Consider the following 17701-nt stretch of genomic DNA (forward strand, 5'->3'; position numbering starts at 1 on the left):
CAGAACAAGGTCATCTTTGGCTACACATGGAGTTTGAGGTTAGCCAGTTTTACATATCAAGTTCCATGCCAGCCAGGGCTATATAATGAGACCCTGTCTCAAATAAATGAACTAATTAATAGAATTTTTTAAGTAGCCAGTATACACTGTATACTTTTTCTAGATTCTTATTTAATGTGTATGAGTGTTTTGCCTGTATGTATAGAAGTTGCACCCATGCTAGGCAATGCTCAGAGGCCAGAAATGGGCGTCAGATCCCCTGACACTGCAGTTTCAAATGGTTGTCGACCCTACTTCAACCTGGAGGATCTGGCCTCACTCTACAGGGCTCACCTGTGTTGAGGCAGCTGTCATGCACAGCCTGCTCAGGACCCTACCCAGCACTCAATTCTGGGCAGGTCTTGACAGGCTTCAATTGGGGTTTTAGACCTATTTAAGGGAGCCTGCCCACACATAGGAGGCCAGGGCTAGAGACAGGAAGGCAAATAGACTGGATGATCTTGGCACTTTCTGCTGTTGCCCTATCTACCTCCTGAGTACCTTCCCACGGCCAGAGGAAATCCTGTGGAACCTGGGCAACTGATCGGCTGATGTGCAAACAGGTAATGCGGTAACTGTAAGTGACGAAAGGGGCAGGACAATTCCTAAGCTCTGAACTTAGTCCAAGGGAAAAAGGAGTGGAGAGTGGCAAATCGTACTGTTCTTAGGACATGCAGCAACTCTACTAGGGCCTGGACCGTCCCTCTTCTAGCATACCATATTCGAGTATTCATATGAAGATCCTACCATGGTGCTGGAACAAGCATTCTGGAATAGTTCACTACATTGACCTTTTCATCTGTTTGAGTCATGGCTGACCTCAAACTCACTGTAAGAGGCTGGCTTATTAGAACCACTTATCATCCTGCCTGCAGCTCCTGAGTGCTAGGATCGTAGGCACATGCTGCTGTGCTCATCCATGTGCTGCTGGTGCTCTATGCTTGCCAGGCAAGCAGTGTACCAACGAGCTACATTCCTAGTCCCACATTGAACTTTCTATATCCTTTGCTAATTCTGAACAAAAAGTAAATTCATTTAATGCATTCACAACTGCAAAGTACTTCCAAGGAAATCCTGAAATTACATAATACTGGTCAGCAACATGAAACAGTTTTATGGAGATTTTTTTTTTCCTTTATTGAGAAACTTAAGACTTGGGTACATCAAAACCAGTTTCTGAAGGGAGGGGAGGGGAAAAAAAAAATCAAAATCCACAATAGAAAAAAAAAGTTAACACTGTCTGGGCCACAACAGAACCCAGAGAATATATTCTTATAATTGAAAAATTCTAGATGCTTTATAATTGACCTTTTGATACAAAATGACCTATTAATTTGCAACTTGTGGTTCTTGTGTTGAAGTCCATAGGACAAGCTAGGAAATCTTCAAACCTTGAGCTGAATGAATTCCACGAGGGGTTATTTGGCTTTTGATTCCTGAAAAGAAAAACAAAAGTCTAATGCAAATAATCAAATTACCTTCAGAGAATAACTAGCTGAGGGAAAAAAGATATTCTAGAATAGGCTTCTCAGACTTGAGACAGTTTTTTAAAAAAAATATTTATTTAATATTTTTATTTTATGTGTATGTTATGCCTGCATATAGTTAAGTGCACCCGTGGTCATGCAGTGCCCGAGGAAGTCAGAAGAGGCTGTTGGATCCCCTGGGACTGGAGTTGCCAACAGTTGTCAGCTGCCATGTGGGTGCTGGGATTTGAACCCGGGTCTTCTGTAGGAAGTCAGTGTTCTTAACTGATGAGCCATCTCTCCAGCCCCAAGACAGTTTTTTAATTGGTATAGTTACATTGGCGCTGTCCCACATGGAACATTTATTTAGTTACTTTGGTCCTTTACTGACTGGATCTTGGACTCCTGATAGAACTAGAGCTAAGCCATATCAACCTCTACCCATATGGCTGACATTGCTGCCAACCTTCACTCATTTGACTATCTGAAGGAACCCACCAGTCCAGTCCTAGTCCAATTTCACTCTACGGCCTACAGACAGGCAGAGACCAGAGCCCCCTAATTCACACTGTAACTATTATCAGGTATGCCTTGCTCTCCCACTAGATCTGTCTCTGCCTGTTGTATTTCCAGAACTAGGCAGCATACACACCTCATGAATGGGTCAAATTAGGAAGAGAAAGGACTTGCACAGAGGTAGAGCAATGAGGCTTTTGCAATTTGGTGGGAATTGCTTATGTCACTATTACAAGTCAACAAAGATAATTCTTTATGGGGGAAGGGAGACAAATGGACAGATTAAACTATAAGGATTATAGTTTAATCCTTGAGAAAGGTCTAAGGCAACTGCCTGGGGGTGGGGGAGGGACATAGATGAACAGCTTCTGTGTTGCTCTGACTGGCAGCAACTGGGCACAAATGATCTGTCTCGGCTTCTGAGCAGCTGGGATGACAGGACTGACTGCACACAGCTGTCACTCCACTGCATACTTTTTTTTGGTCTTTTTGAGACAGGGTCTCCCTGTAGCCCCAGCTGTCCTGGAACTCACTATGTAGACCAGGCTGGCCTTGAACTCACAGAGATCCTCCTGCCTCTGCCTCCCGAGTGCTGGGATTAAAGATGTGCGCCACCATGCCTGGCTTTTTGCACTTTTTAAATTCCAGTATTCTGGAGCAGAGTTCAAGGTGAGCCTATGCTATATATATATATAGTGAGACTTTATCTCAAAGAACAAAATCAAACAAAAAATACGGTAGGAATCAAAATTGTGGAACATACTTTTCCCTTGTCTAGGAGGTAGCAGCAGCAACAGCGCCCACCTTCTGGGCAGCTTCTTTCTTGGCATGATGAGCCTGCAGAACTGCCACAGCTTCATCCACCTGTGAGAAACGTCCAGTAGTTAGTGACTCCGGGAGAGCTACCTGCCTATCCCTGACACCCAGTGGATTAGAAGGTCCCTGGAAGGTGCCAAGAGCTTTCCCAATACCTTCAGCAGCAGCCCAAGTCAGATTAAAGCACAGGTCATGGAAGCAACAGATCCTTCTCTGTCCGGCCTGGGTGACCAACCCCCTCCTCTGACCAGTCTCCCAAACTGAGCTCTGAAGCCACAGGATCTTAGAACAGCTCACCTTGGAACGGAGAGACTCGGGGGACTCCAGCATGTGCAGCAGCTCCGAGTTGTCGATTTCCAGCAGCATCCCTGTAATCTTTCCAGCCAGATTCGAATGCATTGTTTGGATAAGTGGGAATAAGCGTTCCCCTGTGGACAGAACAGTTTTAATAAAAAAGCAGACTCAAACCCAGTGAACACTCAGTGGCATCGAACACACCACTGTCCTCTGCAGGCATGTGGAACACTTACCCAGCATCTGCTTCTGTTCCTGGGGAGGTGCTGCAGCCAGCATGGAGGCAGTCAGGGGCTCCTGTCCCTGTACGTGGACTGCAGGCTGGGATGCCTGCAAACCAGGAGAGGCTATCAGTTAGCACTAAGGAAGACACTCGGTGAAGGGTGAACCATCTGAACAGGTCAATGTGCGAAAGAAAACGAGGGCACTGTCCTTGCTCTTAAGGAACTCAGGAGTAGTAGCGAGGAAGAGAATAGTAGACATAAAAGCAGCTATAGGAAATGGTAAGCTATCAGAAGGGGAAAGTAAAGTTCCTGAGATAAAGCAAACCCAGCCCACTGAGCACCTGCTACTGATTCACTTGATTTACCCAAGGTTACTTAACAATCCAAGGCCTCACTAGAAATCAGGCCACAGTAAACACTTTGGGTCTGTTTTTCATGTAGCCCTGGCTGGCCTTAAATTCCTGCTCCCCTTGCCTCCCTCCTCCTCCCAAGGCTGGGATTATAAGCATTTGCCATACAGCTTCAGGGACATGTGTATGTGTGTACCGTTCTGAAAGTTTCCTTTAGATTAAGTCCAGTACAAACCGAGCCAGAGTATAAATATCAAAACATTTCTATTTAATATTATCAATTCCTTGAGGATCATCAGCATGCAATATTAATGTTGATTCAAGTCCTTATAGGCAAAAAACAATGCACATATTCGAACTAAATCCCAAGTAACTCCCAATTAGAGAATGTGGAAACATGCCAGATAATAATCCACAAAGCAGCTTGAGGCCTGAAGGCTGTGCATGGCCAGCCACAGCAAAGTGCTACAGAGCAGTGAATCGAACCAGCTGTACCTTGGCTGCACACAGGGGACACAAACAGCTTAGACAATTGAAGCTCTTCTTGCCCAGCACCCCTGAAGTGGAATTTCTTGTGTATTGGTATGTGCAAGCCGAGGCCAGAGGTCAACCTTAAGCCTCATTCCTCAAGCACTATCCAACTTTGTCTTGAAACACAGTCCAACTACGTAGCCCTGACTGACCTCAAACTCAGACCCACCTGCCTCTGTAGTGCTGGTAAGATAAAGGTGTGCCAGACCCATCTACCTTTTTTGACAGGGTTTCTCCAGGGTCTGGAATAGCCTAGGCTGGCTGGCCAGCAGGCCCCAGGATCTCTTTTTCTGCCTCCCCAAGGAGAGTACATGAATGCCACCATGCCCAGTCTTGTGTGGTGTGTGCATATGTCTATGTGTGGACAGCTGCATGTGCCCATATGGAAGATACCAAGTCAATATCAGGTGTCTTCCTAACTTACAGGGTCCTCTCACTGAACCCAGAAGACTTGCTGTTTTGGCTACACTGGCTGGCCTCTAAGTCTCCAGCATCTGCTGGACTCTGTGCCCAACTTTTATGTGTACAGAGTGAACTACTTAGAAACAAAACTTTCAAGCCTGTTGTCCTCAGGACAGTGTCCAAATCACCACAGAAGACAGCACTCTGAGAGCAGATATTAATAGCTACTAGAGAAGTCAAAATAAGGTTCTCTCTAAAACCAAGTAAAAATGGGGAAAACGATTTCCTGGGCCTCACCTGCAGTGGCTGTATGGCAGGGTGAGGGCTGCGGACACTGGAGGCATATTTATATGGTGCCACAGCCCGAGGGGCAGCGGCAGCAACTGCAGCACGAGGTGCAAGGCTCTGCACAGCTGTGGGAACACCTTGCAGAAAGAACAAATATAATTAAAGCCCATAAGTTTGGGCAAACACCCGTCAAAACCCCATCTTTCCCCCTCTGTGTGCATCCAATACCACCTCCAGACTGGCAGCTGTCAGTCAGCCCTTGCTGGGCGGCACCAGCCCCACCAAAGTCCATAGCCAAGCGGTCCGGGCACTCAGACCCTACAACAGACCAGCAAATGCACATCAGTGTTGGCAGCAGATGCCCAACTGGCCACGTCCCACGGAAGGAGAATTTCCAACACATGTTCACAACACGTCACACATGGGGCCACTACTGCTATTTGAGGATAAGCCAAAAGACAACGACTCTTCCCACATTTTGGAATACAAGACACACTGTAAAAAAAGATCCCTTCTCGTACTTTTCCAACCCAACCCAAGAGCATGTTGTCTGTAGTCACACAGACAGAACATTTCCAGTTAACATCTCCACAGGTCACCCATAAGCAACACACCTAGAACTGTTCCTCTGCTTCTGAAAGAAGAACCTAGCTAAACACATCAAAGCAGACAACCTAGACTCAGGAAAACAAGCCCCAATCTGACCAGGCCAGGGCAGAGCTAGTCATCATGACTCCCTCCTCCCCGGGTCACGCTGCTACAGGCCAGTTTGCTCACCGACTCTCTGAGTGGTAGTAGGAAGGCCACGAGAGGCCGGAGCATTACCAGTTGGAGCCAGATGGCGAAGAGCTGGACGAGGCCCAGACTGGCGTATAGCACTTGGCATTCCTTGGAAGCCTGGTCAAGAGACAAAGATCACTCAGTACTGACAAGCCAAGATGGACAGCTAGGCTACACCTCTGGTGGAGCATGTAATAGGACAGGGATAGCCTGGGAGACCCAGTACCCACCTTGAGGTCTCCCGCCTTGCTGCCAGCGTGGATTAGGCCTCATCTGTGCTAACTGGTTAGGTGTGTAATATGGAGGTCTTCCCTGAGCCTGTAAGGAAAGAGCACCCAAATACTTTTAAACACTTGAACCCATAATACAGAGTACCTCACTTCACCTCACCTTGAGGCCCTACTCCAGCTGAAGGGTCAATTAATGGGGCAGTTCTAGTCTACCTGCCACTGTATAAAGTGTGATCAGACTAGTTCCTTTTTTGTTTTACTCTGACATTCTTAAACACCAATAACCAAAAAGCCCTCTCCTCAACTGTAGAATATGTTCCTCAGCTGTCATGGGCAGATCCCAAGGAGCACTGCTTACCTGAGACCATGTGGCAGACCCACCTGTGGAACTGCTGGTACAAAGTAGCCACCAGCTGCAGGCTGGAACTGATTCAAGATGGCATTGGCAGGGAGCGCTCTCATTCCGGCCACACGCTGCATATACTGGTTGGTCAGGTGAGCCTTTCTTTCTTCCTTCCTCTGGGCCAGGGCAACATAGAGTGGCTTGGACCCCACAATGCGTCCATTCATCTCAGTGACTGCTTTGGTTGCCTCTTCAGGAGATGAGAAACAGACGAAGCCAAACCCTTTGCTTCGCCCATCCTCTAGCATTACCTATAAAGAGACCAGCTGCTAAGTTTTGTGGTGAGGGAAGGGCAGCTATTTCCAAGAGCCAAAACACTAGGCTCTGCTTCTGAAGTTAACAAGTCTCAACTGGAGTTCAACCCTGACCCAGGACACGCACCAGACCAATGAAGTCACAATCTCTAGGTATTTTTTCCCCCAAGTTCTCAGTGATGCTAAAGTTCTCCCAACTACTATAACACGGCTGATAAAACCAGGAACAAAGATGCTCCCTGATACTCAGAAGCAAGACAAGCCCCAGCCCTGTACATCTAGACAGTCTGAGCACATTAAATGCTGAGCAGACTTATCTCCAGCAAGCTCTTAGGGAGGTTAGGATAGATGCTGTGTCTACAGTGAGTTCCAGGCCAATCAAAGCTACACAGTGAGACCCTGTCAGATCACCAATGGCCTATCGTAATTTAGTAGGAGCAAGGGGTGGGAGACAGAGAGCATCCACGGTGTACTTCAACTACAAATAAGCTGCTCAGCTAGCAGTTTTCTTTGAAAACCTTTTTTTTGGTCTTTTTGAGACAGGGTCTCCCTGTAGCCCCAGCTGACCTGGAACTTGCTATATAGACCAGGCTGGCCTCAAACTCAGAAATTTGCCTACCTCTGCCTCCCAAGTGCTGGGATTAAAGGCATGCGCCACCACACCTGGCATCTTTGAAAACCTTTTTATTTTATGTATATGAGTGTACTGCCTGCCTGTATGCAGCTACACCTGTGTCCTGCAATGCTTGAAGGTCAGAAGAGAATGTTGGATCTGGAACTGATGTTACGGACAGTTCTTAGCCATGTGGTGCTGGGATTCGAACCTGGGCCTTCTATAAGAGCAGTCACTGCTCTTAACCTCTGAGCTATCTCTCTATCCCCGACAGTCTTTCTAAACAAGTCTAATCACTAATTTCTTTTCCTCATCTGAAAAGGTTATTACTTTCCCTAGTGTCTTGTATATGTTACCATTTGGCTCATGAAAGCCAACGTATGTACCAACTCAACAATGCTCTACCCAGGAATCAAGCCAGGAAGGTGTGTGAAATGCTTTCTCAAAAAGACAGAAAAAAAAAGGTACTTGGATCTTTAAGACAGCAGACTTTGCTGTTGTACAGCAAGAAAACATCCCTTGCACTGATGGGGGCCAAACAAGGGGTGATACCAAGAGGGACTGGACAAACAAGACTGGCACAACTTGCTACACTGGTAACAAATCAGACAGGCCAAGGCAGGGTGGATCTCTAGCCTCTGAGAGATGAATATATGTGAATGTATATATGTGAATGAAAATGTGAAAGAAAAAAACAACTTTAAAAATAATGAAGACCGCTGGGTGTGGTGGCACACACCTGTAATCCCAGCACTCAGATCTCTGAGTTCAAGGCCAGCCTGGTCTACATAGTGAATTACAGGAAGACCCTGTCTCAAAAAGACAAAAAAAAAAAAAAAAAAAAAAGCTACCCAGCCCCCTTTTTTCACCACCTAAAGGACTTGTGCCAACTAATATACCTCTACCAAGGGCCACAGTGTCCAGGTCAAGTCACACCCTCAACTCTCTGGATGTCAGTTTGCCATACCCGAAAGTGCAGCTGACTGCCATGTACCCAACATCCTCCTTTCAGCAACTCAAACCTCTTTACCTTTAAAGGTTTACATGGAGTCTGAAAACTTAATTGTCTACTCCCTTTAGTTCTTTGGGGGATGGGTGGGTGGGTGTCTTTTTGAGATAGGGTCTCTCTGCAGATTCAGCTAGCCTGAAACTATGCAGATCAGGCTTGCCTAGAACTCACAGAGCTCCACCTGCCTTTGCCTCCCACAAGTACTGGGATTAAAGGCATGCACCACCACACTCAGCATAGCTCCAAAATCTTTGAAATATCCTCATTCTCATTCTCAAGGAGGAAATATGGCAGAGCTGTAGAGACAGGCCCCAAGACAAAAATCAAAAGCAGCCCGTCTGGATATTCTCTGCTCATAGTGTAGCACTGTCTGTCCCCAGACTAGCACCAGGCAGCAGGCATGGGAAAGATTCGAGTGCTATGGGGGGCCAGGTCAGACTCCAGTACTTGCTTGCAGACAGTACTTTATTCCTACTGGTTCCAGAGCCTGACTCATGGGCAAGGAGGATGTTGGCATAACACTGTGGCTACTCAACTACCAATACATTTACTTTTCAATTAAACAAATACCAATAAACCAGCAACAGAACATCCTGCTTCCAACCCCACTCTCATACTGCATTACACTACCTTAGCACTGGTGATTGATCCAAAAGGAGAAAACTCTTTCCTTAATTTCTCATCATCAATGGTGTCATCCAAATTCTTAATGTAGAGATTCACTCCCTGAAAGAGAAGGATCACTGTTAACTACACTTTCACAGACCAACATATTTGGGAACCTGTCAGAAATGAAAACCTCTGCTAGGTATGGTGGTATCTGCCTGTAATCCAAGCACTCAGGAGGCAGAGGCAGGACTATTTGAATTTGAGGCCAGCTTAGCAAAACCCTGCCTCGAAAATACAAAACCAAACCTAGAACTCCAGGGTTGGGGTCCAACAATCTGTTTTAATAACCTCTGAGCCAGGCATACTGGCTCACACCTGTAATCTCTGCACCTGAGACTGAGGTCAAGGTCAGGCCCCTGCAGTCACTTCCTCCAGGCCAGCCTAGGTTAAGATACAGTAACTTTCAAAAAGAAAACCAGCTCTGCATGGTGGACAAGTTCCAGGCCAGGTGGGGCTACAGGGAGACCCTGTCTCAGAAAGACCAAAAGAAAACACCAACAACAAAATGAAAGATTCTGCAAAATTCTGACAAGCCGAAGTTAAACAACTACTCCCCTAAGATCACCAAGACCAGCACTACAACCACACTACCCTTCCCCTGCAGGGCTCCTTCTGCCACTGTTCCAAAAAGGTTATCATTTCAGCAAAAGGAACCTACACAGCCAAGAGCAGCAAGATGGAGCCTTCGGAACACAAGCCCAATGTATTTTAGCTGTTCTCTTCGGTACTTGCTGCCACATCGGGTAAGCAGAAACCCAAGCCTGATATTTTTATGAGAAGTACAGATGTCAGGTACCCAAAGAGAAAGCCTATACATAATGGCGCTTTGCAATCATTTTGTAGTAAATAAATACCCTTTGGGTAGGTAGCCCACCTCACCTGGTATCGACTAATTCTTTCCTGCTTCAGCTGCTCAAATTTCCGTTTTAATTCAGCCTGACGTTCTACTTTCTTCTGTGCACGGCCTACAAATATGATTTTCCCACTGATTTCCTTTCCATTCATCTCTTCCACAGCCTAAAGAGGAAATACCTGTTTTTAGTCAGAATACACAAGGCTCTCTGCCTTATGGACTATTAAGTCCAACCAAATATGAAGAGAAAACCTTTCGTATAGGACTGAAAATCAATTTCATTCCATCTCTGAAGTCTATGAAATCGACCCCAAAATCTTCATCTGTCAAGTGGGTATCTAAGAAGTTATTTGCTCATACAGCTTTTAGCCCACTTCCTTTTGTTCTGAGTTCCCAACCCTAGCTCTGAAATCTTCAAAAGGTCCTCATTCTCATTCTCAAGGAGGAAATGTGGCAGAGCTGTAGAGACAGGCCCCAAGACAAATGGAAAGCAGCCCGTCTGGATATTCTCTGCTCATAGTGTAGCACTGTCTGTCCCCAGACCAGCACCAGGCAGCAGGCATGGGAAAGATTCAAGTGCTGAGGGCACAAAAAAGGAGAAAAATCCAGTAGTTAGCCAACACAGGCAGGGTGACACTGGCGTCCAACTGTACCCCGCTGTTACTGGACCTAGCACACTGGCCTACCCATGAGTAGCTGCTATGCCACAATCAGCTCAACTCTCTAGGCTTTCAGCTTCCTTTACTCTTCCCAGTCACTGCTACTGAGACCAGTGCTGCTCTACTGTGTCCTAAGCAGCAAGCAAGGCCCTGACCACACTCAGGCAACTGCCTACAAACTCTTCCCCATCTTCATGGCACTCTCACCTTATTGGCATCCTCGTGTTTTTCGTAACTCACAAAGCCAAAGCCTTTGGATTTCCCACTGGGATCTCTCATCACCTTGACACTTAGGGTCTTACCTATACCAAAGGACAGAACTATTAGTGACAACATCTCTACCACCATGGGGCTAGTAACCCAGTTGAAGCAAATCTTGAGCCCAGATGGCTCTAAGACAGAAAGGTACTATGCTGGGGTCTCAATTAGGCACACTCCTTTAATTCCAGCACTTGGGAGGCAGAGACAGGAGGACCTCTGTCTGTGAGGCCAGCCTACTACAAAGTGAGTTTCAGGCCAGCAGTGGCTACAGGGAGATCCTGTCTCAAAAAGACAGAAAAGGAGATAGGATGAAGCCAAGAGAGAAAGGCCTGGAATCTACATCCATCCTGTCATCTTTGTCACATACATGTTTTCTGTGTCTGACTACCCTTCTCTCTGAGGTAAAAATAGATTAATTCTAGGGCCTGATGGTCTGTAAAAGGAGACATGTGGGTTATAAACCTCAACTTACCAAACTGACTAAACAGCTCTTTCAGATTCTCATCATCCACTTCTTCTCCAAAGTTTTTGATGTAAACATTGGTGAATTCCTTGGCTTTAGCTCCGAGCTCAGCTTCACGCTCTTTGCGAGACTTAAATCTGCCCACAAACCTACAAAGAAACCATGAACAGTGATTACCCAGGGGGAATGAAACACGATTTCCAGGGGCCCAGAAGAACAAAGATTAAAGACTGACAGGAGAGGTTTAATACATGAAGCCCCCATCCACCACCAAAAGAGTAAGCTCAGTTGCCCCAAGTCCCCAACAGAAAAAGAAAGAGGCAGGACTATCCTGCTAGGACCAGCCCCGGGTTCCCGGCTCAGACCAGGGCTACTCCTACCACATCACACTGCCTTCGTGGAGAAACCTGACGACCATGTTTTTAAAACGTTCATTTCTGTGCATCTATGTAAATGCATAGAAAATGTCTGGAAGGATACAAACCAAACTGTTAACAGTGGTTAGCCTAGCAGTTAAGACTGCGGGAAGACGTAACCTTTGCTTTTTGCTATTTTGGTACCGTTAGCATGAAAATGTCTCCATACACTGGACACACAGCATTAACACAGCCTTGTATATTTGATCAGAAATGTCTTTTGCCTGACAAAATAGTAAAGATGTAGTCCCCTCTCCTTTTCCCCACATGGCTCTAAATTCTGTCTCCATCCCACAGTAATGACACCAAGACATTATAAAGTAATCTCTGTAAAAGGATGGATTTTTCACTACAGCCAAATTGTGGAGCCCCAAGTCAGAGACAATTTGGCACCAACTAGCAAGAGACCCATGGACAGACCTGAATCAAGGGAAAGCCAAGGTCACACAGCTAGTATACAGCTCCTAGTCAGCTCAGGGCCCTCTCCACTCTGCCGCTGGCCAAGACCCCTGCTCAGAGTGAACTCAGCTGTCTTCTAGCCAGCCCCAGTTGCTGATGCTCACAAAACCCTTGGATGAATGCCTTTAAGGGAGAGGCAGCAGGCAGGCCATGGCTAGGGCAGGGAGCCCACCTTGGCGAGTCAAAAGGGCTGCCATGGCTCGGGCAGGGAGACTCACCAGCCCTGGAGTGGAGAGGTAGGAGCAGGCCACACTTGGGCCGAGAGAACCAGTAGCCGCCTTGTGTGTGCCAGTTAATACCGAGGTGGGGCCATGGCTGGCTCATGCGATGGTTGTCGCTCCGGACTGGGACACTCACACTTTGCGGTCATTGAGGAGCATGCCATTCATCTTCTCGATGGCCTTGTCGGCAGCCTCTTGCGTCTCGAAGTGGACAAAGGCATAACCCTTAGAGCCATTCTCATCGCACACCACCTGTCAGAGTAAAGGTAGACTACTTTAGCACCACTGGCCAGCTCCAGATGTATCCATGGCCCAAGGCAGCCAAACGTACCAGCTGTGACCCAACACTTAGCAGAGCACCAGAACCTAACAAAGTACTCCATTTACAAATGGCACCACAAGCAGTCATCTTCTATGCCATGTTGTGTGCACAGGTGCTCACGTGGGTCCATGTGAAGGGCAAAGGCAAATCTTGTGAGACAGGGTTCCTCGTTGGCCTGGAGCTCACTGGAGACTGGGCTGGACAGCAGACCCCAGAATCTACCTGCTTCTGCTCCCTAGCACTGGTTTAACAGCTGTGTACATGCTACCAGCCCAGCTTTCTTTTGTGGGTTCTAGGGAATCAAACTCATTCTTGTGCAGCAAGCACTTTACCAACTAAGCTATTGCCCTAGCCCATGCTTTTTACAACTTCAAGTCTATTTTTAAAAAGAAAAAAAAAGAAATCTGATTGAGTACGGTTCACTTATGCATGCAACCCCAACACTTCAGCAGGTGGAGGCAGCAGGAGGAGTTCAAGTCATCTAGGCTACTTGATGACATTGAGGTCATCCTGGATTACAAGAGACACTGTCACACACACCAAAAAAACAGGGCCAGGCATGGCGGCACATGGCTCTAATCCAAAACTTAGCAAGAGGTTCACTGTGAGTTCAAGACCAGTCTGGTCTACACAGGGAAAGCAGGACTTCATAGTGAGTGGTCTCCAAAGGAGGGGGCTGGTTGAATATCTCATTAGATAAGGCGCTTATCATCAAGCCTAATAACCAGAGTTGGATCCAAAGGTGGAGAGAACCAACTCAAGCAAGCTGTCCTCTGTTCTGCACATACACAATGTGGCACACATGCATGCAAAATAAATAAGAATGTGCTGGGGTAGAGCATCTGCAAGGCCCTGGGTTCAATTATCAACATACCTAGAAGTTTTTTTTTCTAAAACTCAAGTGATCTGGGTGTAAACCATAGCACTCAAACTGTTTTCCAAGTCTACAAAGAACTCAAGTCTAGCATCCATCAGATATGTAAATAGCTACTGTATGAAGTTTTACAGAGAGTGAACTTATGCTTAAGATTAAGAAAAGATGCTTGGGCCAGGCACTTGGAAGGCAGAGGCAGGCAGATCTCTGAAATCAAGGCCAGCTTGGTCTACATGGTAAGTTCCAGGCCAGCTTGGGCAACAGGGAGACCCTGTCTCAAAAAAAAAAAAAAAAAAAAAATGCTTGGAAATGACAGTCAATCACTTCTGGGTCCCCACTTCCTCATCCAAAAAACTCTGGTGGAATGCAAAATGCAAAGTCCTGGGTTCAATCCCCTGCACCTGTACCACAAAAGACTGGCTACATGTTTATAATACCAGCATTCAGACCAGGAAAGTTCAAAGCCATCCTTGGCTGTATGCTATACAGAATTCAAGGCCAGCCTAAAATACATTTCCCAGAGTAGCCCTGAACTTTTATTACATGTAGCTCCTCAGAGGAGAGCAGAGCACTCCTCAGTCTGAAGTGTGCCACACCCAGCTAATGCATTTATCTTATTTTCAAGATCCAACCATTATTCTGTTAAAAATCATTTAATCAATGTTTACCTTACAGGACAGAATGTTTCCAAAGGCAGAAAAAGTATCATAAAGTGCCTTGTTGTCAATGGATTTGTCCAGGTTCTTGATGAAGACATTGCCCACACCAGATTTTCTCAAAGAGGGATCCCTCTGAGACCACATGATTCGGATTGGCTTTCCCTTAATCACATCAAAGTTCATAGTGTCCAAGGCCCTCTCAGCTGTAAAAGAGGAACATTTAAATTACATAAAACATCAAGTCATTTACTACCTCCATTTCCCAAACTCCAAAACTGTCCTAGGTAAATCCCTGATAAATGGCCTTCAGGACACCAAGATCCTCATCTTTTGACTATGCCTTACCATGTTCAAGGGACTTTGCTGCCTACCTACCCACCTTGACTCAGGTGGGTCAGTTGAAATGATTTACATTTGTAAAATGAAGTTCTGTTCAGGGTGACTAAGTCACAAAGGTAGTTAATAGAAACAAATGCCAGAATCCAGCCAAGTTTACTTTGTTTCCTAGGAACTGAATGGTCTGGTGAACACAAGCTCCATAGTCCTTGGGGTGCTTCCTTTCTGGGGGGTGGCTGACCTTGAACTCAGGAGAGATCCACCTGCCTCTGCTTCCCAGTGCTGGGATTAAGAGCCTACACCACCATGCCCAGAACTGGGGTACTTCCTTAAGCTTCCCAAACAAGAGAGACTATGTAAGTGATCCAAAGCTAACACTTCTATTACTTGACAAAGATGTCCAAACCAGGTGGCTGCTTTTCCTTTTATCATCTCATCTCATGACTTCACAGATGGAAGACATCACCTAAACCCCCTTCATGAGGGGACTATAACAGGTTCAAAGATCAGGTGTTGTAGAACAGGACTATACTCTCAGCAGAATAGGGTTCAAGGCCATCCTGGGCTACTAGTGACTTCCCTCCTATCTCAAAAACAAAAACAAAAATAAGAGTTTAAGGGAGGGGTGTGGTGGCTACACCCTTAATCCCAACATTAGGGAGGCAGAGGCAGGTGGATCTCTGTGATATATAGAGGCCAGTCTGGTCTACATGTTCTAGGCCATTTGGGGCTACATCCTGTCTCAAACAAACAAACAAAAAAGCCACCAAAAAGGCAAAAAATAAGAATTTAAGCAGGCAAATCCATTCTTTACCCTTCCTTTAAAGGGGGACTAGGAGGATGTGGCTCAGTAGCACAGCCATTTGCCCAATGTGCTTGGGATCCTATGTTTGATCCCCAGCAAGGAGAAGATAAAACTGTTCAACTATCAACCATGAGTCGCTTCTTTCCACCATCCCTTCCCACCTCCTTCAGCTCTATTAGGAGGGAGGTGGCTGGCAGGGCAGAGGGAAACAAGGCAGTTAAAAAGTCCAGGTACAGGCCTTTAATCCCAGCACTCAGGAGGCAGAGGCAGGCTGATCTCTGTGAGTTCAAGGCCAGCCTGGTCTACATAGTGAGTCCAGGCCAGCTGGGGCTACAGGGAGGCCCTGTCTCAAAAAAACAAAAAAGTCCAGATACAGGAGTTTGCCTATGGTGGCCATGTGAGGCACTCAAGTTTGAGAACACAAACTATTCCTTATATTTGCAGTCAAGGAGCCCATTCCAACACAGTTCTGGTCTATTTCCAGACAGCACTGCACAGGGCAAGTTGGCTTAGTCTGACAAATCTAGCAGTACTTATTTATAGCAGGGAGAAGTCCTGCAGAGGTATGTGTTGGCAGGCACTGACCAATGGCTTATTATCTCTAAGAGACACAACTTTTGTTCAGAAGTCAAGAGAGCAGAACCTAAGAGCTAAGAGACTCATTACTCCCTCCCTAAAAGCCCTGCTCAGTTGCCTTTATTATGTTCCTGTGGTCAACAGAAGTTGGTTCTAAACAAATTGGATTGACAATAGCAATACCTAGTGCCTCTCAACTAACCCAATTTCCTGGTCTCAGCTGCAACTTGGGCAAGGAACATTCTCTGCTTAGTGGACAGTGAGGACAAAAATAGGGACCCAGAAAGCCTTTGCCACAGAATGGCTTGTTTTCCCCAGCAGTGGTCTCTGCAGTTGTTCCCTTTTAATCTGGAGTCACGTGCAGCCCCTGATTAGGTTTCTTCTAGGCTCACTTGTAGCAATGCCTGCAGCCTTAGTCTCCACTGCTTCATCTGGGGTGGAAGAGCACTGCACTGGGAGTCTCAATTTCCCTCCAACTTTTTGTAGTTCCTTTTCCTTCTCAGGAATCTTGTTTTCTTTCACAAAAGGGGTTTGGCAAGCATAAACCACTGTTCCCAGTGAGGCAATAAATTGTCCAGGAGATTTTACCTCCCTAGAATACCGGGGTATCATCCTCTAGAGTCCAGGTTTCTTCCACCTAGTTGCTGAGAATCCCTCCAACCAGCGGCAAGCAGAAGCAGCTTTGATGCCACCAACAAAGCCTCTCCCCTAAGGCTGCTGCATAAAACCGCTCTCCTAGCTCCCTACCTGCCCTACAGCCATCTCCTATCAGCAGAAAAATCAAGACTCAATCCAGGGTAAGGGTGGGGAGGGAAGGGCTGCTAGCTTTCCAATCTAAAACTTTTGGAGGGTGTTTCAATCCAGGGAGGAGTGTCAGCCCCCGGGCCCACCGAACATGCCTGGATCTGCAAGCTCCACCTTGCTTGAGCGGGACGATCATGGTCACTTCATTCAGATTACAACTTCCTTGGATTCCAACCCCTACTCCACTCCACCCCACCCCCCTTCCAGTAGCCCAAGGTCATCAGGTTAGCGACTGCTGGAAGCCAGGCTGGAACTGGGGTCATGACAGCACGCCAGGTTCTCAATCACCGCATCCTGCCTCCCACCATGGCTTCGGTGGCAACAAGCTGTTGTTAAGTCCCTCCCCACCCCAGCCCTACTAGACTCCTAGGGCCCCCCGGAACCTCACGACTGCGTAGGCACCGCTTCTACTCACCGTCTGCCGGCTGCTGAAAGTTGACGTAGGCATAACCCAGTGAGCGGCGGGTGATCATATCGCGGCAGACCCGGATGGACAGCACAGGCCCCGCAGGACTGAACTTTTCATACAGCATGGCCTCGGTGACGTCCGAGTGCAGGTCGCCCACGTACAGGGAGGCCATGGGGTAGCTGCTAGCCGCAGCGTTCATCTCCCCGCCCCCCACCACCCCGAGCCCCGCCAGGAGGACTTCTTACAGGGCCCACTGCAGGACAAAAGCGGCTCCTTCGAGCCGTGACCCGCGCCGCAGCGCACAGGTGGCACCGAGCGAGCGAGGCCGGGAAAGGCTGGAGCAGGGAGGCTCGAGTGCGGGGACCGATACGCGGGACCGCAAGCACCCCAGACAAAAGGCTCTCAGAAACAATATGGCCCTCCCCCGAGTCTCCAAGTGTCCGGGCTCGAAGCTCCAAATTAAAAGAAAAATTAAAGTGGGGACTCCCCTTGCGAAGGGGGGGACTATTGCAGGAGATGCTGCCCCCACGGCGGCCGCGGGGACACGCGTTTCTCGATAAATATAGGCCCGGGCGGTCTAGAATTACAGCGGCCTGGGAAGGGGGAAACCGAATCTTTGCGGGTGCCGACTCGGCCAGCGGCGGCGAAGGGCAGCGCGGACACGTGGTGCGCCGGCCGGCGTGGGGGCGCGGGCGCCGGG

General features: G+C 47.4%; 1 protein-coding gene and 2 non-coding genes across 6 annotated transcripts; all 3 read right to left on the reverse strand.

Moving 5' to 3' along the window:
* Window positions 1-1147: 1147 nt before the first annotated feature.
* Window positions 1148-17701, reverse strand: Pabpc4 (poly(A) binding protein cytoplasmic 4). 4 transcript variants are annotated; one of them, XM_008836201.3, is made up of 16 exons: window positions 17008-17695; window positions 14081-14274; window positions 12353-12468; window positions 11130-11269; window positions 10604-10698; window positions 9764-9901; window positions 8846-8941; window positions 6318-6590; window positions 5937-6024; window positions 5704-5823; window positions 5158-5244; window positions 4936-5063; window positions 3368-3461; window positions 3135-3265; window positions 2785-2885; window positions 1148-1475 (listed from the first exon to the last, which is right to left on the reverse strand). In XM_008836201.3, exons 1-15 carry the CDS (start codon window positions 17198-17200, stop codon window positions 2796-2798), a joined length of 1983 nt encoding a protein of 660 aa, XP_008834423.1. In that variant the 5' UTR covers window positions 17201-17695; the 3' UTR covers window positions 1148-1475; window positions 2785-2795. The 4 variants fall into 4 exon arrangements, with proteins under 4 accessions (XP_008834423.1, XP_008834425.1, XP_008834426.1 ...); XM_008836202.2 differs by having other exon boundaries at window positions 1174-1475; window positions 5752-5823; window positions 17008-17701; XM_008836203.1 differs by lacking the exon at window positions 5158-5244 and having other exon boundaries at window positions 1151-1475; window positions 17008-17701.
* On the reverse strand, window positions 8499-8634 carry LOC115070897. The gene has a single exon (XR_003849999.1). It is a non-coding gene; the product is annotated as a small nucleolar RNA SNORA55 (small nucleolar RNA).
* LOC115070896 lies at window positions 10184-10317 on the reverse strand. The gene has a single exon (XR_003849998.1). It is a non-coding gene; the product is annotated as a small nucleolar RNA SNORA55 (small nucleolar RNA).

The sequence above is a fragment of the Nannospalax galili genome, unplaced genomic scaffold (genome assembly GCF_000622305.1).
Source record: "Nannospalax galili isolate Female #2095 unplaced genomic scaffold, S.galili_v1.0 scaffold5238, whole genome shotgun sequence".
NCBI classification, from domain to species: Eukaryota; Metazoa; Chordata; class Mammalia; order Rodentia; family Spalacidae; genus Nannospalax; species Nannospalax galili.